Source organism: Centropristis striata, chromosome 18, assembly GCF_030273125.1.
Source record: "Centropristis striata isolate RG_2023a ecotype Rhode Island chromosome 18, C.striata_1.0, whole genome shotgun sequence".
Taxonomy (NCBI): Eukaryota; Metazoa; Chordata; class Actinopteri; order Perciformes; family Serranidae; genus Centropristis; species Centropristis striata.
This window is the reverse complement of record NC_081534.1, coordinates 5,349,513-5,366,511: the sequence shown is the minus strand read 5'-3', so window position 1 is coordinate 5,366,511 and position 16,999 is coordinate 5,349,513. Positions and strand designations below refer to the sequence as shown.

Sequence of the window (16,999 nt, the reverse complement as noted above, 5' to 3'; positions counted from 1 at the left end):
TTAATAAGGCCCCTCTGATGTGGCGGATGAGATTTCGGCAACCTTTAGCTGGCGAGGGAATGCCAGGACAAAGCCTGTAGAATGTGATACAATTAGGTGGACAGCTAGCCATCCTGAAAGCTCCATGGAAGTGGGATGGCTGCATTAGCTAGGAGCAGATGGGCAGCCGGACGCTAGCCAAACAGGTGCCACAGAAGGTCAACACCCCTCCCAAATGCGCAAGAGGACCCAGGTGAGGACACAAACACCAGCCAAACTTAGGGCTTTTATTTGGAGTGAGCAGCAATTAAAAATCCTGTTGAACAAATGACTCTTCTGGACACAAAGAAGGTCCCTTTGTACTTGTGAAAAGGTCAGAGACCATCCAGTCTTTTGTAGCATTTCCCATCCCAATCCTGAACCCATGGAGCTGAAGCATGGCTTCAACAGAAGACTGGGCCAGCAAGCCTGTCGACCGCCCTTAGCCAAACTTGGAAGCTGTCTGCTCTCCCATATGAGAAAGTGAACTTGGCACGTTTGCTGTCTGACCTATACTGTATTTCCTGAGTTTAAGTAATCAGTGATTATCTGATGTAAGATGAAAAAGTCCTGGCAAAATTAAATGTTCATAACATTGAATTGTGCTACGTGTGCCTGGTCTGAGCATGTGAGCACTAAGCCAGGCCTCCGTTTACACCATAAGTGTGGGAACAGAACCAATGCCAAACTACCCATGGGCCCTTAGAAGGCCCACAACTCTCTGCAAGGGAGAGCTGGAGATTTTTGAAAAAATACCCTACACCACACTGAGCAAATCCAACCACATGCAAGCCTGTGGGAACTAGCGGATGACATCTATCCGCATATAAATACTCTCAAAATACTTTCTGGACTTACTGGTGTACAGATCGTTCCCCCCACCCAATCCTCTTGGAAATAGTAGTGGTGATCTGGCCCCCAGCTTCATCTACTTAATGTTGAAATAAAGGAGGTGATTGAACTCAGCTTCCAAATTGGATTTGTTTAATCTGCATCAAGTTTGAACATCCTGTGTAAACACAAGCGTGTGCAGATGCCGGAAACAGTACGGCTGGAAGCGTAAATGCCGTGGTTGGTTTTGGCAGAGAATCAGAAGAGTAGAAGGGGGAATGAGGCCTGAACAGATGCTTCAGGACTTCCATTGTGACGAGAGGGTCAAAGGCTACTTCTTCAATGTACAAATGACTACACTGAAATGGTATAGCTTGATTATTGGTGACACAGTGAAAAACATTAAAGGAATTTCAATAATTTTGATATCTTACAGATTAAAACACTCCACAAGGATTATTATTATCAATACATAAAAGTATATCTGAATTTTTATGAAGTCTTGTTAGACTCACAATTTCTGGGAACAGAATCTGCAACCGTTCCTCATGACCTTTTCACCAAATTCTTCTTTGGCAAATGATGTGGAGGCAAAATTGAATAAACACAAACATCATTAAGAGTTCATGTGTTCCAGTTAAACAACCCTTTGGTTAGACTCTCATTTCCTTAATGGCTTTGCAGCCATATTTCACCCCGGTTTTAAGTCACAAATCATTGGCAACAACCAATGTGGTTTCTTATGCCTTGTTTTCCTCAGAGATAAGTGAGAATATGACTTTGCCTTGATAGGATTTATTTGCCTTACAGCAAAGGCTGCACCCCTTCAAGCCCAACTCATTAGGGAGTGTGTTTTGGGGAAGGGGGGAGGAGAAGTGAAGGTCACTAGAGGTTAATTCCAATCGCAGTGCCTCCTTGAAGCAGCATGACAGCATGTCTCCTCTGCTCACAGATTGGATGAGTTCTTGGTGATCAGACTGGCCTGATTACAACGTGTGGAAGATTGAGTCTCTTGCTCACACACATTTTCCTCCTTCTCCTGCAGATATGATTGTGTTGTGTTCATTATTTAGGGGATTTACATTGTGTGTCAACATTTGTTTAAGATATTCAGGATAGTATGAGTGTAACTGCTAAAGGATTTGTGGGATTATGCCTGCCACAACAAAGGCAATTCCAATAAACCGGATTCTAAACCTAATTTGGATGTTTTGACAGTTTCACTGTTTTATGTGATTTATTATGTCCGATGTCTGGGCCAGTTGATATGTGTTTGTGCTGCCCTTGTTCTGGCTGTTGTCTTTTATTGTTTTCATCAGCACAAGCTGCCGCTTTATGACTTATCAAAGTACTACACCTTGATCTTGAAGGAAACAAAGAGAGCAAAGGGGAAGAATGAAAGAAAATCAGAAGAGATGAGAGAGACAAAGGATTGACCACAGAGTGGTGAAGACATAACAGCAAAGAAAGACAGAAAGTATGTGAAAAAGAGAGAAAGAATGTGAGACAGAATGAAAAATAAGAATGAAAGGAGAAAAAAAGAAAACAAAGGCAGGCGAGAAAGAGTGAGATGTGGGCCATTCATAAGCAGACTTCTCCAAGGGATCTTGGGCCAGCACACCTGCTACTATTCACTTCAGAGGAAATAGACACTCTGTGGAAGAGAGGCTCTTGGCCTCGGGACAAAACCGCTGCAGCGCCAAATTAGAAACAGGAAGGACTGTGGGTAAGGCTCAGATTAAAAACGCACTCCCCACATGGACTCAATATACTGCAGCCCTGATCCCACTCTGGAAACCCAAAACCCAACAGCACTATTTTATGTCCCAGTCAACAGAACGCCCGCTGTTTGCACAGTGACAGTACAGAGATTCAGTCCAATGTCAACCCCTGAATGTTGGTAAACTGTGGCCCTCTAAATGCTGCCCATTCTAATGAGGAAAAGACATTTCTAAGTATACTTTATCAATTTCCGTAGTCACAACTGTGGATACTTAATAATAGTGTATCACAACTACATTTTCACCAAGACTGGTCCAAAACAGGCGACAACATACTCTATATGGGTCCGTTCATGAGGAAATGATGTGGATGTCAGAGAAAACCAGAGTGGGACTGGACCTTCCTTTTCTCTCACATTGGCCTCTTTCTGGTCTATACCATTTATCAGCACCAGATCCAGATGAATGTGACATACATGCACACACCAAAAGGGGCAACACAGTGCTGAGTTTCCCACAGACGACCATTAGAGCAGCTAATGTTGTCAACAGGCAGCGAGCAAGAACTAATGATCCATAACACACTCTATAAAGGAGTGAAACTAGCAAGCGGTCTGTGAATGTACCAGAAAAGGAAATGAATATTGATATATTCCTGCTGCCTTCCTCTTGCGACCCTTGACCTTAAATGGGTTTCTCCTCTGCTGATGGGAGCTGTAAGGCATTTCCTGCCCCTTCACGTACATACACATTCAATCTGAGGGAGAAAAAAAGCATAAAAAAGTTTGGTTTAGTAAAAAAAAAAAAAAAAAAAAAAACATCACCTCTAACGGCCGAGGATGAGGGAAAAAAGTATGCACTCATTCTCATACAATATTTCCATTTACTCATGGGCCTGTCCAAGTAGTGTGTTCCCCTCAATCTATCATTTTCACTGCGGTCACCGATGGTAGAAAGGCCTACTGTAATTATTCCTACAGATATTGAGGACATCTAGAGGTTGTTTCTCCTCACTGGAAAACAGAACTACTCCTTTCTCATAAAGGTCAAGTTTTCATTATGTGAAGCTCAGTAAGGAATCACAAAAGGATTCTGACAAGTAATTGAATGCCCAGACACAAGGAGGCAACAAATTGACATATTTGTATCATGGAGAAAAAGGAAGCGAAGGAGAAAAAAATCACAGTAATCCAGCTTTGGGACTGGATCCATGTTCCATTTACCACTGTCCTCTTCCTCCCGTCTGTTTGATGTGCCTTTCTACTCTGCAGAGCCTTTCCCTCACGGAAGAGGTCATCACTAAAGCTATGAAGGGCCGCATTCACCGCAGGTCCGCTGACTGATGTTTGAGCCAGGCACGCTGATGGATGTACACACATAAACACGCGCGCATGCATGTGCGCATTATGCCAGACGGGGAGTGTGCTCAGTAGTGCGACTCCAAGAGGAAAACCTGCCATGACATCACCCAGGGGAGTGCAGGTGCAGGGCCGGGACAGGAAGTGAGTCACAGGAAGCTTGGTGAGGCAGACTTTGCCATGCCACTGACAGGCTGTGGGAGAGCGGGGTGAAGGAGTGTGAGTTACACCTCGTAGCTGAGCTGGCTGGGGCCCTCAGGTTGTGGACCTGCTCTTTACATAAACAGGCTTCTCTCATCTCCCTCTGCAATCAGGTTGATGAAGCTTCCTTATTAAACAACAGTAGGACATGGAAAACTATTACCTTATACCACCGTACTAAAGCAATGCATGACATTTATCAGCTCCCTTTTAATTTTGTATACTTTATACAATTCCTACACAACCTTTTATTTGGAAAACCAATATGAATACAATGCAGCACATAATTGAGGCACAGATAATTTATGTATTCAGGTTGGACAGTCAAAACAGGTGTTTAAAAGCATTTCATCTAAATGTTTTTCAACCTTCATTGCAGCACAGAGATTTGTGACAGATGTACTGTATGGATGGATGGATGGATGAATGGATGGATGAGTGGATGGATGGTGCGTGTGTCCTTGACATTGTCAGTCCAGTGGTTTATACAAAGCTTATTACGCTAATGAGAAAAGTGTGGGGAATGGATTTGTCCCATACCACCCAGGGAAAGAGAGCCTGTTTCCCCTGGTGCACTGCATCTGGAAGCAGCCTCCTGGTAATCTGCTATAAGTACAAAAGGTTCAGCACCAGCTTGTTCTCATAGACCACCAAGTGAGACCCTGAACTCCATAACAGGTCTCCTTTCATAGCTAGGGATCAACTGATGCTTGGTGGACTTGGTTCCAGGCCTGGAGCTCCTCAAGGTGCCGCATCAACACTTTGCAACTCGTGACAGTGATATTAGCGTTACCATTCTGTAATCCTAAACTGCAGAGACGTGAACTGTATTGTGGTCATACAGAAGTCAACCCTTCCTTATCTTAATTATCTCCATTGCAACCGGCAGACAGGGGGAGGCGTTGTGGTATAAACCAGGCAGCGTTGCAGATGGGTTGTTGCCATATTCGGACTAAGGACAAATAACGAGGTCATATAAACTTACTGAATAATAATTTAATTTAGCTTACAACAATATTCATATTGGGACTGCATAAACATTGTATTTTGGACATAAAAGTTTGGACACACCTTCTCATTCAATGCGTTTCCTTTATTTTCATGACTATTGACATTGTAAATTAATCAAAACTATTAATGAACACATGTGGAATTATGTACTTAACAAAAAAGTGTGAAATAACTGAAAACATGTCTTATATTCTAGTAAGCAAAGGGTGGCTACTTTGAGGAATCTAAAATACAAGACATGTTTTCAGTTATTTCACACTTTTTTTGTTCAGTACATAATTCCATATGTGTTCATTCATAGTTTTGATGCCTTCAGTGAGAATCTACAATGTAAATAGTCATGAAAATAAAGAAAAACGCATTGAATGAGAAGGTGTGTGTCCAAACTTTTGGCCTGTACTGTACCTTTATATATATGTGTGTGTATGTGTAAGTGTGTTTTATATATGTATATATTTGTGGGCGAGTATATGTTTATACACATATATAAACAGTCGCCCATGTAGTTGGAATGGCATATTTTTTTCACCTCTTTCCATGAAGTGATTTTGACAATGTGATTTATATCTTATTAAAACTTTATTAATCAATCTCTTCCAAACATATCACAATGAAAATGAAACCACAATTAACAGAGTATTGTGTCTGAAAACTAAATTATTCCAATTTTATGGGCAACCATGTATATGTATATACAGATACTGATATTTTTGACGTGTCTATGACAGAGGAAGAATGTGTTATGTTTTATAATGTAGCTATATTATAATTGTATAATATATTATAATTATAATCGGCAGAACAGATGAGTTTTGAGCTCTTTCTTTTCTTTGCCAGCTCTGTATCAGCAACAGTGCTGATTTGAAGCTCTATGCGTGGTAATACATAAGATTTACAGTTCTTGAGATTGACATTTATTTAACAGGCATGCTGGGGGATGTCATGTAGCTCCCTTTGATTGATCTCTTCACTTCCTGCTACAAAGATGGAGGCCGCTCCCGTAACCACACAACCCCTTTCAAGCTCGGGGTGCAGGAGACGCCCTTCGGCAAGGTTCCAGGATCAGTCGGGTTCACCCTTCCCCCCAAACCTAACTGTAACCATCAGAGGAGTAAACACGACACTGACCTTAGATCAGTGTCTAGAGGCAAATCCATCCTCGAGCCTGTTTTAGAAGCCCATATGTGGTCCATATGGAACTCCTTCCTGTATCCTCTGTGGAAAGTGCAAGGTACACATCCTGAAGCCCATTCCTATTTAATCACAGTTAGCAACAGAATGAAAAGGAAAATTAATTATCTTTGAGTTAAGATTAATAACTCCAAATCCCACAGTATTTTCCCTCTCCCTATGTCATGTTATTTACTGTAACCAAAACAGTGAGGGAGAGCAGGATAGGGAGAGTTTTGCAAACTGTGTCCAGGTATCATGAGAAATGTGTGAGTTATTTAAAGTCTTTCGAAGAGAGATTGTTGTTTCTCCTGCTGCTGCCCCCCATCGTCCATCGATAAAAAGTGTCTGGCTTAAGGTCTTGTCCATCCGCTAAGGTTTCATTGGCTTGTTCTCGAGAGTATCATAATGGCAGACAGGCTTTTAACTCTGTACTGTAGCTTAACTGCAAGACTATTCTGCTTTGAGCATAAGGCTATATAATGGTCTCTTCCATTGAGTCCCAGCCAGAGGTAATGATTTCAGCATGTCACTCTGGGCCAACTGCACTGTGATTGCATGGATGATTAGCTCTTACAGTAATGGTAGTAGCAGAACATATTTCAGGAGCAAGTTAGCAGTAGTTTTTAGTCATTTTGCCCTCATATGCTACATGCCTTCTTTTGTAGTGTGAACATACGTAGATTCAACAGTTAAAACTAGTGCATTTGTAGCATGTGTGCTCACAGATATGCTTTAAGTCATATGTGCTTCAACGTGCAGACAAATGCACATGGAAGAATGAAAGACTAAGATTGTATATATGTTAAAGCACAATCATCCGTGCAGTCATTCTGGAAAAGTGATTTCCATATTTGCTCTGCTCCTGAATCTGTGGACGCCCGTCTGTTTGATGTGTTCAGAGCTGCAGCGCAGATGCCACAGTCTCAGCTATGCTGGACGTCATCTCGCTGGCTGTTCTCAGAATACAGAAAAAAAACACCATGTGCACCACCTCTAAAATTAGTGTGTGCAGCACATGAAGGAGAAAAGATCCAAAGTTAGAAAAGACTCTAAAGTGGCCACTGTCTCTCTTCACTTCTCTACATTTTCGTGTCTCAGCTTGGCACAGAGCCAGTCGAGATCTCCCATAGTGACTGAGCCCTCTGTCTCATCAAAGATACACTGCACGCCACATACTTTCCAATTCTGGGCCAGCCAGAAATCTGGAAATCTGATTTTATAACCCTTATGATTTGGGTTGTTTGGAACTGCAGATAGTTTTGGTGTGGTTTGCTGCGCACCAAGCAAAACGAATGAGCCTTGCCACGCTAGTAGGTCCCAGCTTCCAGTGTTATGCTCATCAGTTCTGTGGCTGCTCTGTTGTGTGTTTGTGCGTAAACAAAGACAGCGAAGGACACCTTTAACAGATTTACCAGATGTTCATGGAGAAGGAAGGGGAAAATCTGTTTTCAGAGAGTGACTTTGCAGAGGTCTGTGTAGCAGGTGAAGAGGACCTTGCCAAGAACACATATCTCACAGTTTTGCTTTTGTAACTAGATCATAGAATACACAGACTAAATTTTGAGCTCATCATCAATTCTTTCGCGCCTTAAAATAGATGATTTTAGAAACCATGTTGTGCATAAGCTGGATAAAAAGAATGGATGCTGAAAACACGTTCTCGGTCCCAACCAGTGGCTGACCACACTCGAAGTCACTAGTCCGTGATGAGCCTGGAAGTCAGTCAGTAATGGCGGAGATAATAGGTCCTTATTACTTTGACCCTTGACTCCTGCTCTTAGTGAGAAGTTTAAGAGTGGTCCCTGAGGAGCAGCCTGATTCTAGCGTGGCTCTAAAATGAGAAGCCCCAGAAGTTGGAGGAACAGTGGCCAACTCACAGTACAACTGGAACCCAATTCAGCTTGGATGGGGTGCAGGAGGGGAGTTTCAGGAGTGCTACCCATGTGTCACCCACCCTGGGAGCAGTATTTCCACCCAACCCAATGAAAGGTTTATGGACTTGAACTAAAGGCAACCACTAAAACTAATGCTTTTTTTAACACAAAAATTTCCAGAAACTTTTTGGGGTTATGGTTTTTAGTGTTCATTTTTTATCAAATGTTCATTAAGTGTGCCAGCGAAGTGACTTCCTCCTGAAGTCCATTAAAATGGTGCTGCTACTGGCAGAGGTATGTGCAGCCCATGTGCAGGGTTGTGGTATGGTGGGGTCCACAGAGAAGAAATGGACACCAGATGGGACCGAGGGGGGTGGAGATGCAAGGTAGAATAAAATAACACATGCAGAAGATTGGAGCTGAAATGTGGTAGGAGGAGGAGGAGGTGCAAGTGCGTGTGTGTGTGTGTGTTAGGAGGGTATAAAATAATTGGATAGTTGCATCATCTAGTAGAAGGGTGCAATACACCCTTGGCGGATAAGAATGGGTAAACAGATATGATCTGAGGCACATGAAAAAAATGTGACATTTCAATGTTTTTACTGACCGTGAATAAAGTTTCACGGCTCTTTCTAAATGTTTTGATTTACATTTCCTATATAAGTAACAAGCGTATCTTTGTTCAATGCACATTTGTTTTTTGAAGAGAAAAAGCCCACCAGGAAACCCTTGAATAGATGATTGAAAAAACAACCACGTTGGTTTTCCATGCAAGCGTATGCATGTGTCTGAGATTGAAAACCAACATTCCATGGTCCCAATGTGCGCTCACATAAAAAACATTCTATTTAGAGCATTTTGAGCTGCCTTGTGATCCCTCCAAACCCTTTCTAATGCAAACACAGCAGAAAAAGCAGTCAGTCAAACTCCACAAAACTCTCCCTCTCTCTTTCTCTTCTCCCTCTCATTATCTGATCTGCTATTGTGGCTACACTATAAACTTTCATCTGTGTCTTTCTAGAGCACTTTTAGTCCATTCAGTATGGTCTAGATACTACGCTGTTTCCATGAAAAACATTGCAGTATGAAGATATTGACTCAGGTGGTCATGCTTCAAACTGTCCTGCTGCAACATATGATATGTTTTGTTTTTGCCAGCCAGTCATCCCCACTGTCTAAGTGAATAAAACATGACTCCTAAGCTCTTTTTGGTGTCAGTGTTTGGCATTGTTTGTGTTGCAGTTCATTATCTGCTGCTGCTAAGTACTTTTGTGAAACATTCCTATATTCTTTTTTTTTTTTTTTTTTACTTTAGTGCCGAAACACATCAGAGCTTTATGACTCAGAGACGACAAAGAAAGGCAGCCAAACTCTGAAGAGGGGGTGAATCTGTCTGAGCATGTGCAGTATGTGGACAGGTGCAGGTGTGTGTTTGTTTGTCTATATTAATTAAAGTGCCAGTAGGCTCTTTTCTTGCTGAGAGAATGTTGGTGTGCCACAGTTTGCAAGTCTCAAATCTCACTATAAATAAACGTTGTGCCCTGTCAGACCTTCCTCAGAAGCCTTGCAGATTCACATTTTCCCCCCTCGGTTAATATTCAGAAAAAAACATAGAAGCTAGCTTCTAGCTGAACCTTCCCAGGGATCTTTGCAGTGACATGTATTGCATGAAAACATGCTCTGGTGTTTTTCTAATCCTCCCATGGGAGTCTATCACATTTGTGGGCTTGTAACTTGTCACTCCCGTCCTGTGACCCTACACCCCACTGCAGTTCATTACACCAGCGGCACCCTGACCCCGCTCTGTCACTTTCCTCTCTACGCTTCTATTGTTGTTGGTTTCCAATTACATTTACCAAAAGAGTTCAATGCTTGGTTTGCAATCAGTGTAGTGTGAGCGTGTTGTCATGTGTTATATTTGTGCAGCTAATTTCTGTCAGAATTTGAAACTCTGTTATTCATTTCAGCCGCACATGTTGGCCCCTGACATAGATACATCAACAATGGTAAACTGGTTCACTGCAGCTGATCTTGGAAAATTGGAGTGACCACGTTTTTTTTCACGATAAATACACAGTATTTATTTACAAATAAAGTGGTTATAATAGAAATAAATACAAAATAAAAATCTGAGCATTATACTTCATGTGGTATTGCACCCATTTCGAAATGTACATCAGAAATACATTTTCAAAACCAGTAAAGGAATATTCCTCTGATTAAAATATTTATTTTTCCCAACTTTACGTAGACATAAATATATTCATATATAGTTTTTTTCTTCTTCCACAATAGCTCTGTTTTGTCTTTCATATAAATAAACGTCTTCATTGGGAAACCGGGTGTCCATAATAACCTCTGATGTCTCTTTCAGTCTTTCTTGCCCACTTTCTCGTTCTATCCATACCACTGTCCATGTTTCACCGGCAGCCACATCCCTCCACCACCATATCCTGGTAGTTTTTCAGGATGACCTTCTCGTATTCATCCAAGTAGAGCAGGGAGATGGGGCTGAGGTCAGTGGGCACGCAACAGGCTCTGGGGATGTTTGAGTTGACTGAGTTGACCAGCGTCTGCACAATGGCATGATTGGTAGAATTGAGGTGGTCTGCTAGGGGGAACGGACATTCCCCATGGCAATAAAAGGCGTGGTAGCCAGGGGGCGCCACTATCCACTCATTCCAACCCACATCACTGAAGTCTACATACAGGGCATGCCTCTTGCAGCTGGCTTTGTGTTGGTGCTTCCTGCGCTGTTTGCGGATTGGCGCCTGACGTTTTTCCCGTGTGTGGAGAACTGAGTCCCCACGGCCGTCATGGCCATACGTCACCAGCAGAGGCCGAGCCTGAGGCCACGAGTCCTGGTCCTGGTGCAGGGACCGGCTCACTCTGACGTGCCTACTACGTCTATGGGCATGCTCCCCATCAATCTCCCACTCCTCCGGGTGATGCACCTCCACCATGAAGCCATGGTTGTGACCTTTCCCAGAGGTCCACTGAGATACAGCAGGGCTGACGTCAAAGCTCTCCCAGCGGCTCAAAGAGTCCTGCACTAGCCGAGTGTCCAGCAGACGTGCCAGAGGTTCCCCACCTTGAGTGGCAGGAGCTCCGAATATCTCATAAATGTTGATACGATGGAAGCCACCAGCAGGAGCGCTATCACTGGTGCTGCTGTTTCTGGAACTGTTGTTGGAGGGTGCAGCTTCCATGACCTGATCCCTGTAGACACGTAGCTCTGCAGAGGTGATGAGCTCCTCAACAGGGATAGAAGTGAGGTTGAAATAGAACTGCTGGGTCGTTTTGCCTTTCAGCCTGGCCAGGGCCTCCATAGACTCTACAAGAAAGAGACAAACATAGTGTAAGAGGATATGGGTGTGAAATGCATGCCAAGGATGAAACAAAGAGTTGATGCATGGTACAAGAATGGGCAACAACATCTATGATTAAAGCCCAGCCTGCGTTATGGATCCTCTGTTAGCAGGGGAACAGTGTTTTCTTACACGATTTCCCTTGCTGTCTCTCTCCCACATACACTCGCACACAACTTGCAGCCTTCTTTCTGTGCAGCCAGCCAAGCTGCCACGTGGTTATGTTGAGTGGGTGTGGGCCATTGTCACACAGGCATAACACACGCATCAACACTTTGCATGTATGACTCAATATTCTCACAGTGATTCAATACGCTCATTAGTGTCATGCTCATAAATTTACCTGGCTAGATGACAGCAGATACGATCTAACATGCTTGTCAGCCTGACTTTAAATAGCAAATTTGCCCTATGAGAATTGGCTGCTACCCTAAATTCCCACTAGATGCAAATGAAAAAAAGTGGTAGCATATATTTAAGAATGATCAAAGATAAGAATGAACAATAGTGCAATGTGGAAATCAAAATAAAACTGGTTACATACATTCTAACATAACTGTTATAGAACTGGCCAGCTCTGAAATACACTGGCAAAATTTGCATTGTGAAACCTAATAATTCCATTAACAAGAGAAGACAAAGGAGGCTATTATTATACCTGTAGTTCACAAATGGAAAGCTACGTGTTCATATTATGTATGTTGTATTGTGAACTTTATAGCTAACATTTCAAGTCTGGAAACGCTCTCCTCTCTGAAAGTGCATTTAAGACATCTATTAGAAATGTCCTGAAGCATAATATGAAGGTGATATATACTTTAGCTGATCGGTATTCCCCTCTATATTGCATCGTAAATGACAGAAATCTTAGTAAAAGCTGCAATTTTCTTTGAGGCGGCTCCACTTTGAACTTGTACTTTATGAAGTTCATAGATGATGTATAGACACACTTTTTTAATCTGTTTGGTGTGGTAAAATAAACACAAACTTTGAACTCTGTGCTGTTTCAAAGGAGGCATTTAGGAAATTCCACCATCTCATCCTAAACCTCCCTCCAGAGGCACAAAGACCTCAATTAGGCCTATCACTCCTCATTTGATGTGGGAAAGCCCCCTGTCTCTCGTTCCCTCTCCTCTGTCCCCAATCCCTCTCTTTCTTTCCTTCCTCAGCTCCCAAATCCCCGTCTCCCTCTGTTCTCTTAGCCCCCAAATCCTCTTTTCTTTCCTTCTCTGTCACTCTTTCTCTGTTTCTCTTCTGCAGCGGCGTTCTCACTCTCTCCCTTCTGAGGAACGGGCTGTGTGAACAAGTCGAGGCTTGTCAAAAACGTGTGAACCACAGATATGAGTGTATCAACATTCCTAATTTCTTTTTGCGCTGCATGCCAAAACAAAAGATAAAGGCTAATGTTGGGTCATTCATCACGGACCTGTCTCAGAGCAGCCACTTCCTGTGTAATAGTGGAAATGTTCTATTTGGCATGGAAAATGGTTATTTTTGAAAACTGATAGGAGTGAAACTAATTATCCAAGTGAAATTAATATCAGCGGGCAGATTTGATGAATGATTGGAGCTGTTTGCTTTGATGTGCTGTGCTTACATCTGTAGATACATGCTTATTATATAGAGCAGCCATCAATTGCACTTCTCTTGACATGGGAAGACTAACAACCCCGCAGCTCTGTTAGCATAGGATGAAAGAGCCAGGGGAGCATATGTAAACACAGTCTGAACACATTGGTAATGGCCGGTGGTGTCAAGGTGTGTGCTGGCCTGGTGCAGAGGTTTCCAGTAGTGGGCAGGGAGCAGTCACTCAGCCTGGCTGCCCGGGCCAGGCTTGTTTGTAGTGTGTCAGTGTAGCCACTGGGTGTCATTGCACTAGGCCTCTGGAGAGCACCCAAGCAACCACTCAACCACCCCTCTGACTCACCCCTGATGGAAACTTCCCCACTCAAACACTTAGGACTCTGTATAAGGACTCTGTGTAGAGCCCCTATGGACTCAGTAACTTGTATGTTGTAAAAAAACTGGAACATGGACCGTAGGAAATTGGATGGTAGATACAGAGTTGCTATATGTTTGACAGTAAATGTTATTTTTTATCATACATAAATCATTTTAATATTATGACCAGGTGCAACCCTCTGCTGCTCAGCAAGTAAATGTAATAAATAAAGCATTAGGTATGTTTAAATTTCACCTGTTGAATTATTTTAGACTACTTAAAATAACCCACTTCATTAGGAACATTATGTAAACTCATGACTGGTGGACGAATGTACTTTATCTTCTCTGAGGGAGACTTATTCATATGAGCAGCATATGTTCACTTGGAGGTAAAATTAAATTGAACTGAAACACTGAATTCAACAATCAGCGCGTATCCAGCATATAAACTAAGTGAGCAATTATGGTGTTATTGGAACGTGCGTAATGGCGCAGAGCGCGGAGAGAGGGGTGATTTGGAAAGAATAAGGCGCGCAACCCCTCCTCCCTCCTCCCTCTTTTTCTTTCTTTTTTTTATTTTTTTTTTCTTACCAAAGACTAATTTCAGTCCTGTTAGAAATGACTCAGAATTCAGTCTGACACGATGACTTTGTCATAATGCGTGTTAGTATAATGTCATGTCTTGTGTTATTGAAGTAACAGGGTGATGACTATCACCTGCGCAGAGGCACACCGCCCTTTATCCTGCTCCTGTGGTGCGTGTCTGGAAAAACTGTTTTCAGAGCCCACGCAAACACCATCAATTATTAAGAAACAAATTACCCCAGGGATACCACCGCCCCTTGATGTTTTTGAAGCCAGTGACAGCTGCGCCAGAGGGATGTTTGCTTAAAGGTTGCATCACTACATATATGAGAGTTAATTTAATTGTGCATGAGATGCTTGTTTGTAAACCGCGTCAGTGAGTTTCAAGCAAACTTATTAAATGGTTACAAATAACTTTGACGCGTGTCACCTGTAAATGACTAACGCTCCATAAAACAGTGAAGACTCTGAAGTTCAGTCTTGACGCACTGAGTCATGTTTAAATATAGGTTCGGGCTGTCTGAGGAGCTCTCCGGCTGACAGGTAAAGGTATGTCACTAATACATACCTTCATGGTGAAAGCTTCTAATCGTGTTGGCCTTGCTGGCGGCTCTCTCTGCGTGCTTCCCCATGCTCTTGGGTCGTTTAGTGCTGTGGTCTCCGTTCGCTGAGTGCATGCGGTAAAGGTCCACCATGTACTGCGGCACCACGGCTTGCTTGCTCGGGGTGGGCCTGCGCCTCAGTCCAAACATATTGAGAAGCCGAAGCTCAAACTCGTTGAGGAAGCTCTCCGACTGCTCGGGGGTCTGCTTCCCGGATTCGCTGTATTTCCTCCGGCCGACCTCGGGGATAAGTCCCGTAGCACCTTCCAGCAACACCTGAGCGAGCAGCAGTACCATGAGACAGCGGACCACGGCGACCATGATCAGTCAGTCCCTGTGGAGAAAGTTGGTTTATGTCAATACACTGGCGCTGAGGTATTGACAGCAGGCGCTTCACTGCAGCATTCTCCAAACTGTGTGTGATCCCCCCATACAGTAGGAATGATTGAAGGAGAGCAGGTTAAAAAGGGAAGACACCTCTTCACTTTGAAGTAGAACAAAAAAGGGAGCTGTGAATAACAACCCCGCCGGCAATATAGCGCGTCTGACTGAAACACAAGATTGATCTTAACATGAACAGAAACATGAAAATATCAAGTTATGAAAGAGTCGAACAAAAAAAAAAAAAAACAAGGGGAAAAGACACGGTGGAAGACAAATCAAAGAAAGCTGCGGGAGAGACTGCTGACTAGAGTCTTCAATTAGAAGAGATAAGTTTATGAAAAGAAATGCAAGTGTGCGTGGCCCGAAAGATCACAAGACGCATGAAAGAATGTTGGAGAAAGAGTTAGAATAGAGAGCAGCAGGAGAGGCAGTCAGACGGTGCTACAAGCGTCTATTTGCAGAGGCTTTGACGGTCATGTATAATCATAAGGGATAGAGTTACTTCAAGAGGCTCGCAGGTGTTAGATCTGACGTGCGTACCAGAGCCAGATGTAGCCCGGGACAGGACATCAAAAACATCAAAAACTAAATATCATCTGAGTCGCGCAACCTCCAAAGAAACAACTTTTTAACTGTATTTCACTACGTTTTCCCCGAGGTTCAAAATAGGAACGCTTCAACTTTACGCACACACCCTATAAGCCTGTGGTGGTAGAACTGTCGATTTCCAGCTGTAAAGTAAACGTTTCCACATGAAGCAAGTTCATCTATACTTTATGCCTTTATATAAAAATAGGTTTTAATAGTTGATCAAAGTGCATCAGTTTCATATTACCTGACAAGGAAGCGCTGTGTCCGGTCGTCGTTCCACCTTGGGGCTCCGATAAATTCCACATTAATTCGTGTTTAATCCACGCTGCTTCTCCTTGAGGGACCAAAGACAGCCCATGCCCTTCGCCGATCGCCTCTCGCACATATTCTCACCAGCTGCAAATTCGGGTTAGGTCTTGGTCAGCACGGAAAGAAGAAAAAAAACTATGTTAAGTCTATGAGGAAGCGGGTTCGCGTAGGCAGGACCGATCTAAGTATAAAGCATCTTGGTTGAACATCTTTAAAAGAGACTAAAGTTGAGCGGAGCTGGCTTTAGGGGAGATAAGCGCACTCAAGTGTCGCTCCTCGGACCTTGTTGCTTCGAGTTGGGGAGCGCGTCGCCTCTCCTCTGTGCGCCACAGCGTAGTGGTTGAATTGATTGGTGCCTTCTCTTCCCCCTGCGACTCTTTTTGTCGTACAGTGATGTCACCAAGGGGCTGTCAATCATTTGTCTACTATAAAGCACCTCCTGCGGACCTCTACCCCGGAGGCTCCAAACTTTTTCATGTCTAACGATGTCAAATAAACACACATTAGAGCCACGGACCCCCTTTTGATAAGATTTGGTCACAGGGACCCCCACAGGAAGATTTTGTTTTATAATGGTCGGGGTCCCTAGTGTGGAAACTATTGTAATAATCCTTTTATACAGTCTCAACTTTGATGTCTTGCTATTTTATTATAGTGAGGTTAATCTACAAAGTGCTTGCCTCCCCTTGATGATCCTTGTGTCACCTCAGAATGTTTGAGAACAGCATATATATTAGAAAATATTTATCTTTATAACAGACCACTCATTTTTTTCTCGCATCTTTACATTTCCTGGAAATTCACACCATAAAAATAGTCACAAAGTCAACAGTTAAAACCATACTGTTGCTTTTAGTTGTTTGTTTTTCAGGGTGATTTTCCATACGCTTAGCAATCGCCTATTTGCTTAATGTTTTTAAATAACATCAAAATGACTTGTTGCAATCCCTCGGTGGTGTAATTTTCCCGTGAATTTGACCACACAGTGAAAAAAAACATGCTGCTGCTTCATAAATAGATAATTCATCA

General features: G+C 42.9%; 1 protein-coding gene across 1 annotated transcript; it reads right to left on the bottom strand.

Annotated features, from left to right (window-relative positions):
- Positions 1-9,878: 9,878 nt before the first annotated feature.
- Positions 9,879-16,290, bottom strand: bmp2b (bone morphogenetic protein 2b). Its single transcript, XM_059355695.1, has 3 exons — positions 15,906-16,290; positions 14,653-15,020; positions 9,879-11,521 (listed from the first exon to the last, which is right to left on the bottom strand). Exons 2-3 carry the CDS (start codon positions 15,005-15,007, stop codon positions 10,608-10,610), a joined length of 1,269 nt encoding a protein of 422 aa, XP_059211678.1. The 5' UTR covers positions 15,008-15,020; positions 15,906-16,290; the 3' UTR covers positions 9,879-10,607.
- Between the last annotated feature and the right edge of the window lie 709 nt (positions 16,291-16,999).